Source organism: Canis lupus, chromosome 12 (genome assembly GCF_003254725.2).
Source record: "Canis lupus dingo isolate Sandy chromosome 12, ASM325472v2, whole genome shotgun sequence".
In the NCBI taxonomy this organism is placed as follows: domain Eukaryota; kingdom Metazoa; phylum Chordata; class Mammalia; order Carnivora; family Canidae; genus Canis; species Canis lupus.
Window position 1 is genome coordinate 13,858,589 of NC_064254.1, and position 20,380 is coordinate 13,878,968.

The 20,380-nt window shown below is 40.7% G+C and overlaps 1 protein-coding gene and 1 long non-coding RNA gene across 12 annotated transcripts in view; one reads left to right on the forward strand and one right to left on the reverse strand.

The window, feature by feature from the left end:
- The window catches only part of RUNX2 (RUNX family transcription factor 2), a 326,022-nt gene that overhangs the window by 102,785 nt on the left and 202,857 nt on the right, over positions 1–20,380 (forward strand). For all 11 annotated transcript variants that reach the window (XR_004804105.2, XR_004804104.2, XM_035697529.2 and 8 more), the window contains exons 4-5: positions 2,089–2,245; positions 8,203–8,307. Coding sequence is in view for 9 of the 11 variants with exons in the window: in XM_035697529.2 (XP_035553422.2) it covers positions 2,089–2,245; positions 8,203–8,307 (262 nt within the window). In the remaining 2 variants the exon portion in view is untranslated. The remainder of the gene's footprint in view (positions 1–2,088; positions 2,246–8,202; positions 8,308–20,380) is intronic.
- Positions 3,894–20,003, reverse strand: LOC112641670 (uncharacterized). Its single transcript, XR_003124752.3, has 3 exons — positions 19,939–20,003; positions 18,696–18,838; positions 3,894–4,216 (listed from the first exon to the last, which is right to left on the reverse strand). It is a non-coding gene; the product is annotated as an uncharacterized LOC112641670 (long non-coding RNA).

Consider the following 20,380-nt stretch of genomic DNA (forward strand, 5'->3'; position numbering starts at 1 on the left):
CAAGGCACTAGATCAAGTATGCAAGGAGGAAATCATGGTCTCATGGGTTTTGCGCTTGGCCTGGAAGACTTCTCAGATTGAATCGAATAACCAGTAGGATAGTCAGCGATCCTCTATTCTCTGGGACAGAAAAAGTTATCAGAAAACTAGTTTGGTGCAAGAGCATGTTTCTGTTACCGAGAGATGCTGACTCAGCCTTTAACTGGTTTCTCTGTCTTGGAGTTTCAGCTGGTAGCCTCACAGACTATTGGCTGTGGGAGATGATGCTCTTTATGGAGCTCTTTCATCAATTTCTTTCAGAATTATTTATCACACACTATGGGCTAGGTGCTGTTTGAGTGCTGGGCATATGGTGGTGAGCAAGACCAGTGACGGCCTTTCTCTCATGTAGTTTCCAATATAATTTAGTCTCCTAGGAATGAGTCTTATAACTTTGGGCTAGTGGATCAAAAGGAGTAGATAGATCACTAATATATATACACGTGGAAATGAGGATCATTTGAGTACAGCAGGGTGCTGTGGAAATGGGTTCTGTAGGGAAGGGAGGGTGTAGGATTTTAAGCTGAATAACAATGGGCTGAAGAAGTCATGGCATGGCATTGAGAAACAGACTAAGAGAAATAGCAAGGGCGGAAAAAAAATATCAGCAAGTTTTTTTGTGTGTGGTTGGTTGTCTGCATGGAACAGAGGGTCTTAGTAGAGGTGTGCTGGGGTGTGGGTCATGAGTGGGGAAAACTCAGCCCCAAAGCATACATATAGTTACAGCGTCTGTTTTATCACACTGTAAAAACTTGCTTTAATGAGAGTAGGTACAAATTGTATTGGGAGCATGGAATCAAATGCTTAGGTTTGCCTTGTGGAAATCTCGACAAAGGAGAGAGCAGTACTAGGCATAGGAGAAGGATCTGTGGGATATTTGCCAGATAGGCAAGTGCATGTGGGTGTTATTATCAGAGAGGTGATGGGCTACTGTAGCTGGAACCATTGCTTAGTCACCACCAGGGCATCTGGAAGTTGAATGAGAAAGAGATGGAAATAATCTGAATATAGGATCGTGGAAGTTAATTGAGAAAAAGGATATTATCAAGGAACAGGGGCTTGGTAATGGATTAAGAATAGTACGTCTATGTGACAGAGCAGCCTGTGCACCAACGTTCCCTTACCAGCCTTGTCATTAAACAGAGGTGCCCATTTGCAAGTCAGCTGACCTCTGTTAAAAGTGTGATCCTAGCCTTGGAGCAGTGAAAATGTTTGTGGACCTCAGAGACTGATTATCTGGATCCTTACTTGACTGAGTTAATCTGCTGCAGGTCAGCTGTTGAACAGTAAGGAGGCAACTGTGTCATTTCAAGATGGCAGATGGGCCAAGACAGAATAAAGTTTGGCCAAGTTTGGCCAAGTATTTTTTTTTTAATCTATGCCACTCATTTGTAGGTGACCGTTTTCAGCTTGTTATGTACCTTTATTCTGCACCTAAACCTCCAGTTTCTTGATGGCTTTGTTCATATCCCACCGCAGAGTGGGCATTAAGTAATTATTGCAGTGTGATTGAAAACCGAATATATAGCCCAAAGGAAGGGGATGAAATATAGTGCTGGATACCACACCGTATTGTCAGCAACTCTAAGATTTCACCTAAGTGTCTTCTCCTGTAGAGCCGACCAGACTTTCTTTTTTTCAGCCTGTGATCTGGATGAGACCACACCTCAGGGCTCTCCAGGCTGCAGACAGGCGGTGCCTTAATATGTACGATACAATCTGCAGATGGGGCGTCAGCCTTCCCTTTGTGGCATAATTCCTATGGACAACCTAACATGGGGATTTAATAAAAATGTACATGTATTCTGCAAAGAATCCAACAACAAATGAAGGAAACTTTTGCCTGCCTTTGAAATGGGTGGACCCTGCAACATTGGTCTGTTTGAAGTGGCATCCTGACCCAAACGCAAAGCGTTCCTTCCTATGTGCCATTACTGCTCTAGAGCACTAAATCCTGATAAGACACATCCTTTACAGTGGGAATATATTCTTAGTTTTTAAGCTTTTCTGATGTGCCATTATTGCTGCTGTGTTTCCTGTTTTATGTAGGTGGTAGCCCTGGGAGAGGTACCAGATGGGACTGTGGTTACTGTCATGGCGGGTAACGATGAAAATTATTCTGCTGAGCTCCGAAATGCCTCTGCTGTTATGAAAAACCAAGTAGCAAGGTTCAACGATCTGAGATTTGTGGGCCGGAGTGGAAGAGGTAGGTCTCTTGATTTTTAATATTGATAGTGGAATAAACACATCAGGATCTTCTGATGAAATGTAGGCTAGTCTGTATACAAATCAGCACCTTCTCCCACTGAATGGAATTGCTGAAGGTTTTATTTAAATATGTCCAGATGAAGTTGAGTGTTTTTCTCAGTGCTCAGGCCTTTTTCATTTGTTTTATGATATTGAAAATTCAAACAGTGTTTTCAGAAGAACTAGTCCCTAATTTCACTGGGTTGTGAGCATATACGGTGGAGAGAACAGTTGGAGATTCAAGTTCTGAATTATGAGGAGCCAAATAACTGAGTAAATGGAGTGGCAACGAGTAAAGAAAAAGGAATGCATTGGAGCAATTTCCAGATAACATCAGTTTTGCTCTAAGTTGTGGCCAAGGACAGCCAGCTAGTGTAATGCTCTTCACTTGGCACATAGGTTACCTCTGTATGATTTAACTTAACTCTTGTAATAAGAATCTATTTTTAAAAATCATAGTTTTTTACATGGCTTCTCATTTGCATAAGTGAATGATGTATTACCTATGTTAGAATGACTACAGAGAGTGGTCTAGACAGATGAGTGATCAAGATTCAATTAATTTCCACATTATTTGGGAGTCCTTAAGAACGTAATAAAATAAAAAATAATTTCTTTTAGCATTTTCATAGTTGTTTTATAAAAGGGATTAATGTTTTAGGAAGAAAACCTGTCTCTAAAGAAACCGATATTTTGGCTTTTATTTTCTTTCCTGTGGAGAGACTTTTAATAGTCCTTTACAAGAAGTATTATGGTCATTTATATATTTATTGAATCTAATATTTCCATTTTAAGTATCTCAATAAGAAGAGAGAAAATAGACCACTTTAGAATGGAGGTGAAATAAATTAGAATGACTTATTGGAACAACTTCTACCCAGGTTCGAATTAGGAAATGAGAAGCATCAGTTTTTAAACCATGTCCAATAATTGCTCTTTAGTTTGGATCAGATGTCATATTATTACCATTGTAAAAACTTGATAAGGGAAATTCAAGCAAGGCTGTTTCCGATGAGTAGTTTTAGTTTACTTTCTAGGAACAGGGCCAAGAAGCTGTACTTTTTAACTTAAAAAAAAAATGATGCATGCTAATGAGATACTGTCACTGAAAGGTTGTTTGAAATAAAATGAGGCTCAGAGCCTCTTGTAGACTCAAAACTAAAAGGGTTATCTCTGCATCAGATTTAGTTTACTTTCATTAAAAGGAAAAAAGACACATCCTATCTCACTGTTGACTGATTAGGTGTGAAGTGTGTGTATTTTTTTTTTCCTGTTACTGGTGCAGGTCCGCAGTACAATTAAAGTTTCTCTTTTTTCTAGTAGGAATCAAGAAACATTTGAAAATGATGATTTACCTTCGTGCTCTGAATTGCATCTATCTTCTTATGTAACATTATTTTGTTTTTAATTAGAGTAATGAATTTCAGCGTTTAGAAGACTGGACACTATACTTACAGATCCCAGCTAGTGTTTCCATTTACCTTGCTTTTGTATTATATAGATGCTGCATAACTTTTCTCTGATCAATTTGAGTAGAAACTATGGCGAAGTGATAGTGTACTTTGTAAACCCTCAACATATTTATTTAAGAAACTTCAAAGAGAAACAAAGGGTGTGCACTGTTTTACTATATTGGCTTTCTGAGTTTTGGCTGGTTTCCCAAATAGCAATTTTTATATTTAAAAAAAAAAAAAAGACAGACTTAACTGCTTGCAGACTTTTCACGCATGGAAGATGAAGAAAGCTTCTTTTGATGAAGTGTAATTATGTCCAAACAGAGCTGACCCCCTCCCCCTATATTTCTTATGATCTTAACTGAAGAAAGTAGGATTTTTCCTTTGAAGCAGCCGGGACTTGGTGGAGGATCTGAAATGCTACAGTCTGCTGCCAGAGGCAGGATGGAGAAATTGGTCCAGACTTGTCTTCGAGACTTAGATTGGGGGTGAGGGGAGCGGGTGGAGAGAGAAAGAAAAAATTGATTTATCACTAATAATAGATTTGTATATCACGACATTAACGTTATACAAAAGGAAATGGTAATATCAAACTGAAATCAAGAGGACAAAAGGATAGAGAACACTGATAGAGATACCATTCTTAGAGAAAAAAAAAAAAAGTCAGTTTTTCAGTGGCAGGAAACCCTTTAACCTGCCTGGGTACCTGACCTGCTTTCTAAAAAAAAATGTCTTTCCAGCTTCCTCTTTGATTTTTACACTTCTACATTTCTCTTAAGTTATGAAGTCTGGATCATCACATTGCTACTCTGGTATTTCTTTTTCCCCAATGCTTTAAAATTTTCTATTTTGAAGAGCATGAAAAAATAAAGAGTACCAAGTTTCTCAAATGTTAACACTTTTTCTTTTCAGTGGTAGACAGATAAATTCTCAGAAATTGAAAAACAGTTTTAGATTTATAAAGGAGTCACTTCACTACTGACTTTGTCACTATGGGTTATCTGATGGCTTTTGAAAGTGCTTTGAATTAAAAGTAGAGCATCTGGGAAGCTTGCATCAAGTTAGGAGTGGCTTATGTTTTTTAGTTGGTTTTTTTTTCCTTTTTTTTTTCTCCTTTGTATTTTAAACAGAAGTATTTGATATTTCAACAGAAATATGTGGTCCTTAAATTTTCTTGGTGTGCTTACTCACTTTTACATCATACATGCTGCTTGTAGTTTACAAGTGGTTTTAAGCACCTACAGTATACAGAGCATGGTACTATATCGGTGTAAGATACAATCCTTGCATGCACACTTACCCTATCAATAGCCTCTGGAGCTAAGTTAGAATTGTCTTTCAACGGCAGTTCCTATGTTTATCTCGGAAAATATATGACTCAAGGACATATTTTGGAATTAGTTCCTAGATGAAGCCAAGGATGATATAATTAGTTGTCTAATGAGTGCTGGCTAGCTCCCTCAGTAAGAGTCTGCATTTTTTATCACTTATGGAATTTGAAAAAAATTTTTTTAATTTAAACAAAATTAAGTAGGTTATGAGTACTCACATAAACATTTGACGATGTATTATTATTTATGAGGTGAAAAACCAATTACTTATTTGGGTGGTAGTTTCTGGAAGTTTCTTGAACATTATGTTCATGTTCCTTCTGAAGGGGCAGTAAGAGGTAGAGGGAACCTCCTTGTTTTTTATTTTAGTTGTTAAAGTACATCTTGATCCTCAGGATTTGATTTTTAGAAGATCGTAGTCATACTTAAGTAATAGTTTCCTCTCCTCCAAACTTACCTCTTTTAAAAAGAAATTTTTACTGGTTCTGCTTTGAACCTGTGTAGGTGCTTTATACTTAAAGGGTACATTTTATATTGGCTTTTGTTCTTACACAAGATGTTTGAATTCAGGAGAAGCATCAATGACTTTGAATATCCAAAGGAAAACGTGGAAGTCTCAAATAGCAATATTCTCAGAACCAGTTTAGATAAGTTCATCGATGGTATTGCTAGCAGGTTATTTAGACTCATCGAGGACATGTGAGACATATACATCCTTGATTTATATTAAGATTTGTGCCATGGATGACAATTGCCTTACAAGCACCGTCCTTGGAGAAATGCAGTCCTGGCTCATGGACCATTGATCTGATCCAGAATGGCGTCTTTTAGGTTTAATCTAAATTAATTTTCAACTTAGGGTTTCACCCCATTCACTCCCCCAGATCTCTACATTGTTTTGAGGTCTCCATCTGGATCCAGTGGCTTCTTATTCAACTTTCTAATCTCCAGGTCTGTATGCTTGGAGTTTTCTGTAACTAGTTTAGACTGCCAGCTGCCTTTTTCTTCCACTTAGGCCTAATGTTTATAATAAATCCTCTGGTTCCTAACCAGACAACTGCATTTCTTAAACCCATGTAACATTCAGTCTATTATGGATGAAATATGATCTATCAGTGACACTTTAAGAATAGATGTTTTCATCATCCTAGCCGAGATACTACATTAGTGGGTTTGTATTTACTGTTTCTTGGTCTTACGAAGCTGATTGGGACATGTGTAGAAATCAATTACCTACTAATTTTAATTTTTTTTTATTTTTTATTATTTATTTATGATAGTCACACACACAGAGAGAGAGAGAGAGGCAGAGACACAGGCAGAGGGAGAAGCAGGCTCCATGCACCGGGAGCCCGATGTGGGATTCGATCCCGGGTCTCCAGGATCGCGCCCTGGGCCAAAGGCAGGCGCTAAACCGCTGCGCCACCCAGGGATCCCCTACCTACTAATTTTAAAAAATGTTCTCTGACAAAGTTTAAGAGAAGAGCACTAATTTTAAGGTCTGGAAGATCTGGGTTCAGTCTCTGATTTTTTTTCCTCTTATTACTTGTGTGGTTGAACTACTAAGCCTCTGTGGGCTTGGGTTTCCTCATTTGTGAACTGCAGGTGATGAACTTAACTGGATAGGATTAAATAAGATAATGTGTGTGAAGTGGCTGGCACTTACTAGATTTCTAATCAATATCCATCTTTTCCTGTCTGCTCCCCTCCCCTGCTTCTTCTGTCTTTTCTTCCTTTTCTTTCTTTTAAATATTGGCCATCGAAAAGTAGAGCCATCGAAAAGACTTAAAACTATATATACCGAGTAACAAATGATGTGTGTCTTAAACATATTTTAGGAACTTACATGGTCTGGGTTGAAAAGAAAACCCATTCACTAGATTTGACAGCCAAAGACCTGTTCTACATTAAGCCTTGTATATAACCTGTTCCATATTAAGCTTTGAAAAGATTGCATTAAACTCTGCATTGCTACATATTGTTTAAGATTTGTGTTTTGATTTAATACCCTCAAGCTTTCAGTAAAGGGAAAAATAGTCTCTGACCAAAAAACAAAGCAAAACAAAACGAGCTGTTTCAAGGTCTGGTACAGGAGCAGGCCAAGTGCACAGGCTGGCCTGAGATTGCCGAAGGTTTTATTGAGTCACTGTTTCACGCCCACCTTTTCCTGTCTTGTAACAGTTTGCAGTTTTGACTATCTGACATGACTAACCGTTGCAAATCTAACTGATTACAACTGTCAGTGAGTCTACTGTGTAACAGTCTGGATCTTCTTCTGGAGAACACAAACATCCGAATCTGCTACCAAACTTCTCCCTGTCTTCTTTCCCCCACCTCCATTCATCACCTCTAGCTCATTAATTTGAAACATCAGATGTAATATTTCAATGAAGTGCGCTGTGGGCAAAAAGCACCAATTCCTATTTATGTTGGGAGATGTCATGTACATTTAGCAAAAAATAAGTCACTGTCAGAGAGTTATTTCAAAAAGATTTAACAGCAAGGATGTATGTTAGGGAAGGGGTGGGCAGGGAGGAGAAGAACTCTGTTCCAGTAATGATGAAATCATCATACCACAGGCACATTAAGGCCAGGACAGGAGACATCGGCTCCTGTTAAAATGATTCCCATAAGAACCTTACTCTTTCATCTTCTTATTGTAGTGCAGTTAAGCAAATGAAATGCTAAAGCCATGTGAAGTAAATAACATAATCAACAGTGATTTACTATTGTTCTCTCATGGGGTCATGACCTAATCCTAAATAAAGACTTCTAAAATTGTCTGTGTTTGGATGTGTTCCTGATGTTGGAGAAAGCTGAAAGGAAGAGAATCCTCCTCAAGTGGACCAGAGTTTTTGTTTTTATTGCCACGGTTGCTACTGAGCAGCTTTTCTGGGGAGTTGGACCTCTCTTGTTTAGCCCTGCAGTGAAGACGAAGATCTGTACACAAGTTTAATCACTCCCTAAAGTGGTCATCAGAGGCCTTGTCATTGAGAATAAGGAGCCCTGTCTCTTTGTTTCATGACCTCCTCAGAGATGCTCGAGCGCAATTTGGAAAGTCTGTGCTGCTCTGTTATCTCAGGTGCTGTCTTTTTATATTCACTGTGGATTTTCCCCTTTTACATCTGCAGGCAAGAGTTTCACCTTGACCATAACTGTCTTCACAAATCCTCCCCAAGTAGCCACCTATCACAGAGCTATTAAAGTTACAGTGGATGGACCCCGGGAACCCAGAAGTAAGTACTTGCCTTCCTATTGGAGACGGTAACAGGGTGTGTGGAGAACCTATGAGGAATTTATCCCAGAGCTGTCAGCACTACTTTCGTGAAAACGGTTTCTTTGCAGACTTTGCTACCTGCGTGCGTTTTGACGAGGGGACAGTTCGCAGAGCTTCATAGTTTGTAGGAGATCAAATTACACTTTGAACTTTGTCACAAAATCAATAAGGCCAACCTAACTCGGGGGGACATGAAGGGGTAATTATTGGGTCACGGTAACTATGTGCAAAGACGTTCTGCTCATCCGCTGTGCATAGTAGACAGGGCAGGCCAGACCCATGAGAGCTGAGGAAGGAAACAACAGACTGAAAAATCTTGAGCTTAGTCAAAAAGCATTTGCGTGTGTTTCCCATGGTCAAAGAATGTGTTTTAACTTTTTAGCTCGCCCACTCAATTCCCTTTATAAAGAGCACATTGGTTAATTACAAAGAATTTATTTGCAAATGATAACTTGCTTGATTGTTACAACACTGTTGTTTGGTCATGTTCTGGTAATTGTTATAGATAGTTTCTTTTAACAGATAGAGTCAAACCAGGTGTAAATCCGCCTTTGTGTGTTTGTCTGTCTGGACACCCAGGGGGTTTATCCTGGTGTTCGTTTAAGATAGTACACATAACCCGTTGGGGCCGATACGCATTTTCCTCCTAAATCTAAATTAAGATAGATTTTCTTCCCCACTTCACTCCCCGCCCCCAGAACCGATTTGATCAAATTTGGTAGAGCAGCATTTAAATGTATTTGGGGATTAAAGATTATTTGATATATATGACATGAAACCTCCTGTGCCAGTGGAAGCATATTGAACTCTACCTTTGATGAGTGAAAACATCAGAGCCCCAACCATTGTGTTTAGAGAGTTTTATTTGATTTGTAGTAGAGGTACAGCTGGCAGAAATATCTGTTGTATATAATGATACACCTGCCTGGACAGCCAGAGTGACCTATCTTCTCTTCCCCTAAAACTGAAGGAAAAGGTCAAGTTTTCTTCTCCCCAAGTAGCAACATCTTTTAGCAGTGAATGAAGGGTGCCTTGGGTTCTTCTTGCCACTATCTTTTCACAAAGGCTCATTGCTTGTCTGAACTGGGGAGCTTTCCTGCCTCAAAAGCCAGTCTTTGAGGCTTTTCTTCTCTCCTCCTTTCATGTGTATGGCTTCTTCTAGGTTCACAGTGCTGGGTCAGTGCTGGCTCTGTTCAGGTTGAGAATGTTCTGTTAGGTGGTGGCCACACACATATCTCTGGTCGCCCCACGTCTCTGGTCATAGGAGCCAGTGGTCATGCAGTGCAGGTGACTAGAACAGAGCAGGGCTGTCTTGTCTGGTTTGGAGCTTTGGCTGACGTTCGTGGACTGCCACAAATCGGGGAAGATGCCTTGCGATGGAAGCCACATGTTATCTAATTAGCCCTCGAGTTCCTGAAAAGGCAGAGACATCCATTCCAGTCATGCATAAAGCAGGACAGCAGTCTTTTAACATTTAGCATTACTAATACTTATCTTTTAAAGATGTTTCCTGCTGATCTCAGCAGCTTTTCTCACTTCTTGGAAAAACCATTATTGTGTGTGTGTGTGTGTGTCTTTGTGTGCCTCTGTTTGTGTATGAGTCCATACATTCAGGAGTTGAAATTCAGAAGTTGATGGTTGGGAGAGGAAACAGGAAAGTGATGACAAAAGATGAGGAAGCAGGGTAGCTTTGGGAAAGTCACTTCTCTCTCAAGTGACTTTACCTCCTTCCCAAGAGATTGTTGGCAGAATTAATTAGTTGATAGGCTTACTACCCTGAAAAGGCAGAGAAATGCTCTGAAAGCATGGAGGGTTCAGGGTAGAGGGGCAGATGATCTATGTGTGACCTGAGTTCAGGCTCTGGTGCCGAGGGTGGGAGGGGGGAGCAGATACAGATCTTGAGTGGCAGACCACTGAGTAACATTTTTCACCAACCAGAAACGTGTGTGACAATATGATATCATTTGTCTGACTTTATGAAGTGGCTTGCCAAACTCGATGCCTGGATACAAGGATGGGTATGGTGTCAGGAATCTTTTAGTCCTATAACCTTGAGTCTCTCTACTGGATTATTTCCTTCTGTTCTTGGCCATCCTGGGCCTTGAGGGCATAGCACTCTTCTCAGTATTGTTTTTTAAATTTGAGAGTCCTGGGTGTGAAAGATGCCCGGGATTTTGCATTTTCTTCAACTATAATAGGATTTAGATTGATTGGTGCATAAACAACGTTAAATGGAGAATCCTCCAGAATGCAGGTTGGCAAACTTTTTCTATGAACTGCCAAATAGTAAATAATTTCAGCGCTGTGGGCCATTTCTTCCCTGTCATGAGGACTCAGCTCTGGCAGTGTAGCTCAAAAGCAACCAAAGCCAATACATAAACGAGCGGTTGTGGCTTTGTTTCAATAAATCTTTATTTACAAGAACAGGTGGTGGGTCCGATTTGGTATGCAAGTTGCAATTTGCCATCCCTTGCTCTAGATTTCAAAGTGGCTTATGTTATTAACCCTTAACAGTAGAGCTTTAGAAAAAGGCTTTCCTGACCAGAGAGAAAAAGACAATGTAATCGTTTTCACCTTATCTCCAGCAGAATTATAATTCTTTAAGTAGTGGTTGTCACAGAGATAGTATCTACCTGTTTATTATTGTAATGGTTTTTTGGGGTTGGGGATTTTATATCATTGATAACCTGTTAATGGAATTTCACTCCCTCCTCCAGAGATCAGAATATATATATTGAAAAAGGCTACTTTTGGTGGATTAGCTATTTGGACAAGGAAAAGTTCTGGATTAACTGGTTGGGTCTTTATTCAGCCAAGCATAGTGATGAAGGGTGTGGGCTTTGGTGTCAGACTGTCTGGATTGAATCCCAGGTCCACCACTGACTAGCTCTATGGTGGTAGGCCAGTCACCTGGCTTTCCTTTGCCTCAACTTCCTCATCTGTTAAAGTGAAAATAATAATAGTATTTTCCTCATCAGTTGCCGCAAAGACCTTAAATGATGTAATGTATGTAAAATACGTAACACGGTGACCATCATGTGGTAAGTGCTCATTAAGTGTGAGTTGTTACTGCATAAATTCCCTTCAGTGTCAGGAGTTTGCTGTAGCGTTTGGCTTACAGTATGCTTCCAGGAAATAGATACCATCTAGGCTCTGCTCCCTCGTGTATTATTTTTTTTCCTTGCAGATGGTTTTGCTAATTTCTGCTCATTACTAAATGACAGTAAGAAGTGTTATAAACTGTGCCTTGAACAGGTATTCCTGCTGCCTGGGGACAGCTGTGCAGAAGTGATGATCACCATAATTTGTTTGTAGTGAAGAAAAGTCCAAAAGAGGATGCGATGGCACTCGTGCCCCACTCTGAGGCCCTGTGCATCAGCACATCTGCCAAGACTTGCTTTTCACTCAAAAAGCAGGAAGGTTCCACCTTCTATGTTGTCTGTCTCTGGCAGCTGAACCGGTGCTGTCACATCACAAACAACTTCTTTTCTTAATATACACATCTGGCGTTGGCAGTTGGACTAACTTCATAAGAGCGCACATGATCATCACTCATTACAAGATTAAAAAGTACCCCATGGCATCATTGATGTTTTCTAACTTTGATCTTTTGCAGTTGTGATTCATCTCAGTTATAAAACTTCCCTTTAAAGGAACATAGCCGATGACTTATTAGAACCTTCATCTTAAGTAGCGTAAACATGAAAATGGTGCACATCTTTACAAAATGCCATTTGTTTTCTTTGCCAGCTTATCATTTTAAGACATGACATCATACTTAAGATCCCAAATTTGTAAGTCTTGTGTTTAGGCAAGACGTTTTGACCTTCTGTTGGCAAGTGAGCACCGAAGAACAACTGCCGTATGTTCGCCAGCAGGAGAAGTCAGTGTAGCAGCAGCAGCAGCAACGGTAATGCATTTGGATGCCTAACTCTCTCAAACATCAGTTTCTATTAGGATCCTCTGTTCCACGTGTGCCCTTGGTTCCAACTGCAGTCTGACTTAAAGAGTTTCTACGGGAAGGTGAACACTTGGTTAGCAGTGTCGTGGTGGTGGTTCTGAGTTAGGGAAGAGGACTGATGGAAAAGGTATTATTGGCTGTGCAGAGGATGGAAAAAATAAATCACCTTACGTAGTCAGGATCCTTTTAATTCTCTTGCTGTTTTTTCAGTTATCTATTGCTAAATAACAAACCGTCACAAAACATAATGTTTAAAGACAACGACCAGTTTATTATTCCTCATGGTTTGGTTGGGCTGCCTGGGGTTCATCTGGATGGGTTTTCTGTGGCCTTGCCTGGGGTCTTTTGTGTGGCTGCAAGAAGATTGTGGCTGGTGCTGGAACACACATGATGGTTTCATTCTCATGTCTGCTGCCTTGGTGGGATGGCAGGAAGGCTAGGCTTGGCTGGAACAATGGGACAGCTGGGCCTTTCTCTTTCTCCCTGTAGTCCTAGAGCCTTTCCCCCTCCACGTGGCCTATCCATCTCTCCAGCACAAGCACAGTCTGACTTCTTACATGGCAGGTCAGGGCTCCCAAAAATGCAATAATGGGAGCTTTTAGGCCTTCTTAAGGCTTCTTAAGGCTTCTTAAAGCCTAGAACTGCCATGGAATTACTTCTTCCATATGCTGTCGGTTAAAGCAAGATACAATTAGTTGCAGCCTATGTTGAAGGGGAAGAAACCCACAAAGACATGAGTGATGGGGGTAGTGGTTCATTGGTTCACCAGTACCTCAACTTCCTTAAGTGCTTAGATGGCAAATATCATTGTTGCCACAGAAGAAATGATATTTTTTGAGGCATCATCTTCTGAAAGGTCTCTTGACTTTTTAGTCTGGAGGACATTTAAAGTTCTGCTTGTTTTTCTGTCCAGTGTTTACAGGATTTGTGCAGCACTCAAGAGGGCAGGATATATGAGGCTAGGGGTCAGGTTTGGCCACAGTACTGTGATGCTTTATCATTAAGGGAGGAGGTAGTTCAAGTCCCGTCCGCTTCTTATCAGAGTTTTAAGGAGAGAGCTGAGTCTCCAGCCAGTGCCCTCTGGTTACATTAATTCATAATCACAGAGGTCCTCTTCCCTGCTAAGATCCATTCAAGAAGCCAACCATCAAAATCACAAAGTCTTTACCCTACTTTCCTACCTACCTCAGTTTCTTAAAAAAAAAAAAAAAGTTCTACAAGGTGACTCTCAGTTTTGTTTTTATTTTTAAGATTTTATTTATTTGAGAGAGAGAGAGAGAGGCTGAGACATAGGCAGAGGGAGAAGCAGGCTCCATGCAGGGAGCCCGACATGGGACTCGATCCCAGGTCTCCAGGATTACGCCCTGGGCTGAAGGCGGCGCTAAACCGCTAAGCCAGGGCTGCCCATGACTCTCAGTTTTAATTATCGTAACTTCCTTCCAAATGGAGGATATTTGGTAATTATCAGATGAATTAAGGGTGAGTGTTACCTTGGGTACTTGGTATTTGCAGGTCAAATGGAAGTGCACCAGACCAATACTCCTATGAGAGATGAACATTTAATGTTTGAACATAAAGAGGTTATTAGCCTTGCCTGGCAACATGGCAAGTCTGTAGCAGAAGTATTTTATGAATCCTCAAATGGAAGAGCCTGGAGGTTTTATAGTTTATATCATCCAGCTTTGGAAGTTCTCAATTGCTAGCACATCTGTAAACCTGATAGCCTGACAGACATGAGGGGGTGTCTAAGTTTTTGCGTGCTGTCCCTAGGGAAGCAAATCATAGTTACTCTTTAAGGAGAGACCAAAGTTGTCATCTGTGTCCTTCCTGCTGGGACACTACCGTTCACTATTGACCAGCTAGCTCCCTGTCCTAATCCGGTGGGAGAAGGAAGAAGATCTGCTCTTCTTTTCCTGCAACACTGCCCTGCTTGGCTGCATTTTTTTTTTTTTTAAGATTTTACTTACTTACTTGATAGATTGAGGAGAGAGAAAGAGAGTAGAGCGCGAGAGCAGGCACATGCATGAGCAGGGGTGGGGTGGGGCTGGAGGAGGGGCAGAGGGAAAGGGAGAGACTCTCAAGTAGACTCTGTGCTGAGTGGGGAGCCCAACTTCCAGCTCAATCTCAGGACCCTGAGATCATGACCCTGAGATCATGACCTGAGCCAAAATCAAGAGTCAGATGCCTGACCGACTGAGCCACCCAGGTGCCCCCCCTGCTTGGCTGAGTTCTGACTTGAGTAAGGGCTGGCACCTAGGCAAGGAAGAGGCTGTCTGGAAGTGCAAGGTAATGTTTATATTTCTCAGACTGCCTCAGCACCCTGGCTCACTCAGCTTGTCAGGCTTAGGTCCTCAGCCAAACTGGTTTCTTTTCCTGCTTGCACATTCTCACCTGTGCATCACAAGTTTATAATTCTTTGGAGATAGTTTTATTATTCCGTGTTCTTAAGGCACTTCCAGCTGAAGAAATGTTACCTTATGAACCTAAGTTAACAGACTTACATGAAACAGGGTGGTTCTGGGCACGGCATCATCTCATTATTCTCTAATTCTGTTGTACCTAGACCTGCTTTTTCTAGCCCCTTGGAGGGTGGAGAGATTCGAGGGGCTGGCCTTTTCTCTTCCCCATTCCAGTTAATTTCAATGGCTGCTTGCCTTCATCCTCCACCACCCTTCATCACAGTTGCTCGAAAGAATAGACTTCTTGTGGTGGTTGGCCCATGCCCTCTGCTTATTTATGGACAGTGAACGCTTGTTTAGAGGTTGGCCGCACGTGAGAGGCGGGGAATGTGTAATATGTGTTGCATGGAGGGCTAGCAGAAGAATTTTTTTAAGGTCACTGGACATCTCTGGATGCAGTTCTTGGCATTCATAATCTTTCTGTCTGTGAAGATAATTTGAGAAAATCTTCATAGGTCTTGTCCCATACTCCTGATGCCACAGTCCTTAGTGCAGAGCATTAGTAGAAAAGCCAGTTACTTCTTGCCTTGGAGACTTCCCCTAGTTCTTCATGTGTCTCTGAAGTGCCCAAGGAATGGAAATTATGGGTAAATGCCATGTTTTGATATTTACAAGTCAGTAAATATAAGCCATGGTTTGGTTGTCATGAATATTAATCATTTGGTCACTAGTATTTAGAGCATTGTTGAAAATCTTTGACTTAAGAGAATAAGAGCAGGTAAAACAAAACAAAACTGTTGCCTTTCCTTAAGAAAGATGGGGCAGTCAGAAGCGCTGCTAGAGGTCATGTCTGGTGGTTGGTGGAATGTGCTCTTGAGAAGAGCAGTTTTAAATCTCTTTCAGTACTTTTTTTTTTTTTTTTTTTTTTTGTTGACTGACTGTCAGGAGCTGGGAAGATGGCCAAGAAGGAAATGACACATCGAGAGGCATTTTGTGTTGTGCAACATTCTGTGGAACTGATGCAAGGCTATATGGCCTGTTTACACATTCCTCCGCTAGCCGACTGCATGGCAGTAATTTACTTCAGCAGCACATGGCATGCTGTAGCAAGGAGCTATGGCCCTAACATCCTTTCATGGCAAATTAGCACAGCCGTTAAAACATGCTTGTGTCCCTCTTCTGCACTTTTTCCCCCCTGGCTTCCCAGTTCTGACGGGTGCTTTCTCATTGTATGGGACTTGTGTTAACAAGGAGCTGTGGCTTTCACAGTAGGAGCACATTTTCCATATGCACATGTTCCAGTCGATACATTTCCATCTAACTAAGTTATCGCATGGCAGGTTTTCAGGTGTATGTGTCCTAAAAACACACATATACTTGATCTAGTGTATCAGTGTTTGTGTTTTGGTACAAGTCAGAAATCGTTCATTCTCAAAACAGTGTTAGGGACGTGAGAGAGAGAAAAAAAATGTTATATTGATGAATTTATTATTAATTTATTAAAAAAAATGTTCTTATGTTCTTTCCAAGAAAGAAAGTTCCTGATAGATCACTGAACTGTCTTACTTCTGTTTTGTTTATGCTATCACATTTTCTTCAAGAGGGACTAGACCAGATGAGAATGAATAGTATACTTAAAGATAACAGAGGAAAAAGATTGTGTTGCTGCTCTTTATGGTCATATATTTGTTCCTACCTAGCATATTTGTAGGATGCATTTGTCATGTGCACGAAAGCACATCTTGTAGTCTTCACATAAAATCTCAAAAGTTGTTTTTTTTTTTTTCTTTTTTAATCTAGGCAGGTATGGACAATAATTGCTCATGTTTTTCATGTACCTTTTGGAAATTGGTCTAAATTAATTAGGCCATTTAGGTCTAAGTTAATTCAAGGTCATATGCAACAGTTCATATGTTGCATGTTGCATGTTGCAACAGTTCATATGCTGCATGTTGCAAAAAAAAAAGTCTTCAAGTAGGAGACTGTATTTGGGGTGTGGTACTTTAGTAGCAATGGGAGGGCTCCCTGTTCCTCTCCCAGTTTCTCTGCTGCTGTGCACTGGTGGCTAAAATCTATTTGCTAATAGACAAGAGCACCTCATTCAAATTCAGAGCTAAGGCTTAAGTCCAAACGTCTGGAAATCGTAACTCAGATTTAAATGTATATTAAGTCAAAGAGAAGTGATCTGTAATCCTGTTTTAGGAGCAGGTTTTGGGAGATAAAGGGAGAGTAATTAATGAAGCCCTGAGCACTAGAAAGTAAACAGTGGCTCAAGTGTGCAGGGAGGACCTCAGCCAGCCTTGGAGGTGGCCACTGCCTGCTTGAACCCTTGCAAACTTGTTGCAGGTCAGCATTCGCAATATGGATTTCTGATGCTTTGCAGGTCTGGCATACTCTTAGCAAATGCAGGATTCTATAATTTTAAGGTGCAAGTTTTTGTTTTTTGTATTTCTATATTTCCTCTTTTGGCAAGTGTTTCCCTTTTACAGGATATTTCTTATTCAGTTTTGTTTTAGATACGTACTGGCTTTCCTCCTCTACTAGTTTGAAAATTAACATGTAATTTCTTTCTTTCTTTTAGTAGTTACCCTTACCATTTCAACACATATATCTGTCTTTTTAAAAAATTGTTATTTATTTTTTTTAGTTAAAAATGAGAACAGTTTAATATTAAGAATAACATAAGAAAGTAGTTTTTGACAGATTAAAATTTTTTAACAAAGTCTTAAATAAATTTCAATTTCCATGCTATTAATACAAAGTTTAGAACAAGATATTGCTACAGTCATATGTTGTTATCTAAGATATGGTCATCTTCTCACTAAAGAACCAGTTTGAATGGCATAGTGTACTTTACATTATGAATTAAAATTAACAAATGTCTTTAAATACATATATATACCCAAATATAAATACCTAAGAGTTTTAATGTTTTTAAAACATTTTATTTATTCCTGAGAGAGAGAGAGAGACAGAGAGAGAGAGAGACAGAGACATAGGCAGAAGGAGAAGCACGCTCCCCGTGGAGAGCCTGTTAGGGGACTCGATCCCAGGACCCTTCATGACCTGAGCTGAAGGCAGATGCTGAGCCACCCAGGTGCCCGAGTTTTGTTTTTGTGTTTTTTTTAATTAATCATGATCTCTATCTGCCTCTTGAATACTATAAGAACTTCAGCATACTTTTAAATTGCCATCACTTCCTGTCTTCTGTCTTCTGTCTTCGGTCATCTGATATTTTTTATCCACTTTTTATACTCCTCCGATTAATTGTTAACACTGTTTAAACGGTACGTTTATTAATCTATTTGCTCACCATTCCTTCCTACACCTCAGTTCTTCCTTCCGGATTCAGTTTCCTTTTTTGTGATACAGATCCTTTAGTAGTTCCTTCACAAGAACCTGTTAGTGGTAAACTCTGAGTTTTTCTTCCTAAAAATGGCAGCATTGTGTATGCCAGCTACTGTGATCTGCAGGGCACCCAACTGAAAGTCTATCTGTCCTTAGTGCCTGAGAGTCACACTATAGTAGTCCTTCTTCTTCTTCTTTTTTTTTAAAGATTTTATTTATTTATTCATGAGACACAGAAAGAGGGGGGTGGGCAGAGACACAGGCAGAGGGAGAAGCAGGCTCCTTGCAGGGAGCCCGATGCAGGACTCGATCCCGGGACTCCAGGATCAGGCCCTGGGCTGAAGGCGATGCTAAACCGCTGAGCCACCCGGGCTGCCCTATAGTAGTCCTTCTTATCCACAGTGGCTACGTTCTAAGACCCCCCAGTGAATGCCTGAAACCATGGACAGTACTGAACCCTACAGATACTATTTTTTTTTCTATCTCTATATACCTATGATAGAGTTGAATTTATAAATTAGGTACCATGAAAGATTAACAACAATGAATAATAAAATTATAACAGTATACTCTAATAAAAGTTATGTGAATGTGGTCCCATCCTCTCTTTCTCAAAATATCTTACTCCTCTGTACTCACCCTTCTCCTTGTGATGATGATGATCACGTGATGAGATGAAGTGAGGGCAATGACATAGGCATCGTAACATAGCATTAGGCTGCTGTCTTGACGTTCTGAGGATCATCTGCTTCTGGATCGTGGTTGACGGTGGGTAACTGAAACTGCACAAAGTGAAACTGTGGATAAGGGGGACTGTTGTACTTGTCTTCCTTTGTGCTGAGACTTTCCGGCATTATTACCAGGCTAGTCAGAGTAGGGTTGAAGGGAAGAGAATACAGTATGGATAGGTTTTCATGGAAGATGGATGAAGGGAAATGGACCTAAGTGCCTTTCACCGTGGGGAGCTCTGAAGAGTCCAAGGCCAATGGTGGAGAGGAGGTGGGAGGGAATGTTCCAGCAGAGGGGAGGGGTTGAAGAAAGAGGCATATAGGGAGAGGAAATGAAATGCCTTACTCCACTGTTTTTGACTTAGTCAGGGCCTAGGTTGCTTTGGAACTTTCAACCCAAATTTATGTTAAAGCCAAAAAAACAAAACAAAACAAAACAAAAAAAACCTCTTTGAGGAATGCATTGCACAGTTTACAGGTGGGTAAATCAAGGCATGGCCATTTGAAAACTCAATTTGCAAAAAACCCACAAAACTCGGTATAGCTGATCGTCAAAGGTTATTGGCTGTTGCTCTTTGCAGAACTAGAGCAGCATTTTTTAGATATTGTTGTCCACACGTTTCCTGTCATTTGATGAGAGTACAGGTCTCCAAACCAAAAGGTGCTTCTTATATACAGTAAATGAGTCGCTGAATGAAGCAGAGAGAGAAAAATAGGTGTATGGATGGAGGAGCATGGTTTAAGAGAGTCGGGAGACCATAATCTGGGATAGAGCTTCTGTAGGCACAGCGGACAAGGTGACTCCAGGGTTGGCTTTGTGCACTGCTTGCTAGGGTTGGGCAGGAAGTGGCTGGTGGGGAAGAGGTCAGCTCACACCTAAGCAAGCTGGTACTCTCTGCCTTTCCGTTAGCCCCCCGACTGCCTATGCACCATCTGTGATGTGCATGTTCTTACTCTTTACCTTCTTGATACTGATTTTCATGACCTACAACTTGAGTAAAAAATGCTAGCATGCATTTTGGCTGGGCAGTACTCAGGATGATTTAACCAAGGCTCTATGTCTCTTTAGGTTTGGCCCTGGAAATCATTGGTAGAAAAAGATAGGCCCTTCAAGAAGATGAGGAAGGTACCAGAACATAGGCTGCTGTACTTACCAGAAGTGAGGAGAAACATGGATGTGTAAAAAAGGGCGTGTGTGTGTGTGACTATGAAGTCACGGTTACTAATTCTAGAACTTTGGTTTCTGTTTCACCCTCTCACCATTCACACTACCTGCAAAAACAAGTTATAATGTTTTCCGTATCGTGAGGGCTATTTCAGAGTAGGTTAACGGGGAGTCTGTCTGTACGGGCAGTTTGTATTTAAGATGTGGCTTCAGGTATGGTTAAAAGAAGTGGAGGACCTGGAAATTCCTCTGGTGAGGACTCAGTGCCATGTTATTGACCCTGGGCAAATCACTCAATTACTGTCCAGCTCAATTTCTTTGTCCTTCAAGTAGAAATAGGCGTGAAGACAGCTTCAGAGTAGTTGGGAGTAACTCCTAAGGAATGATCATAAAGAACTTGGCGCACATGAAGGGCAACTTAAATACCAAAT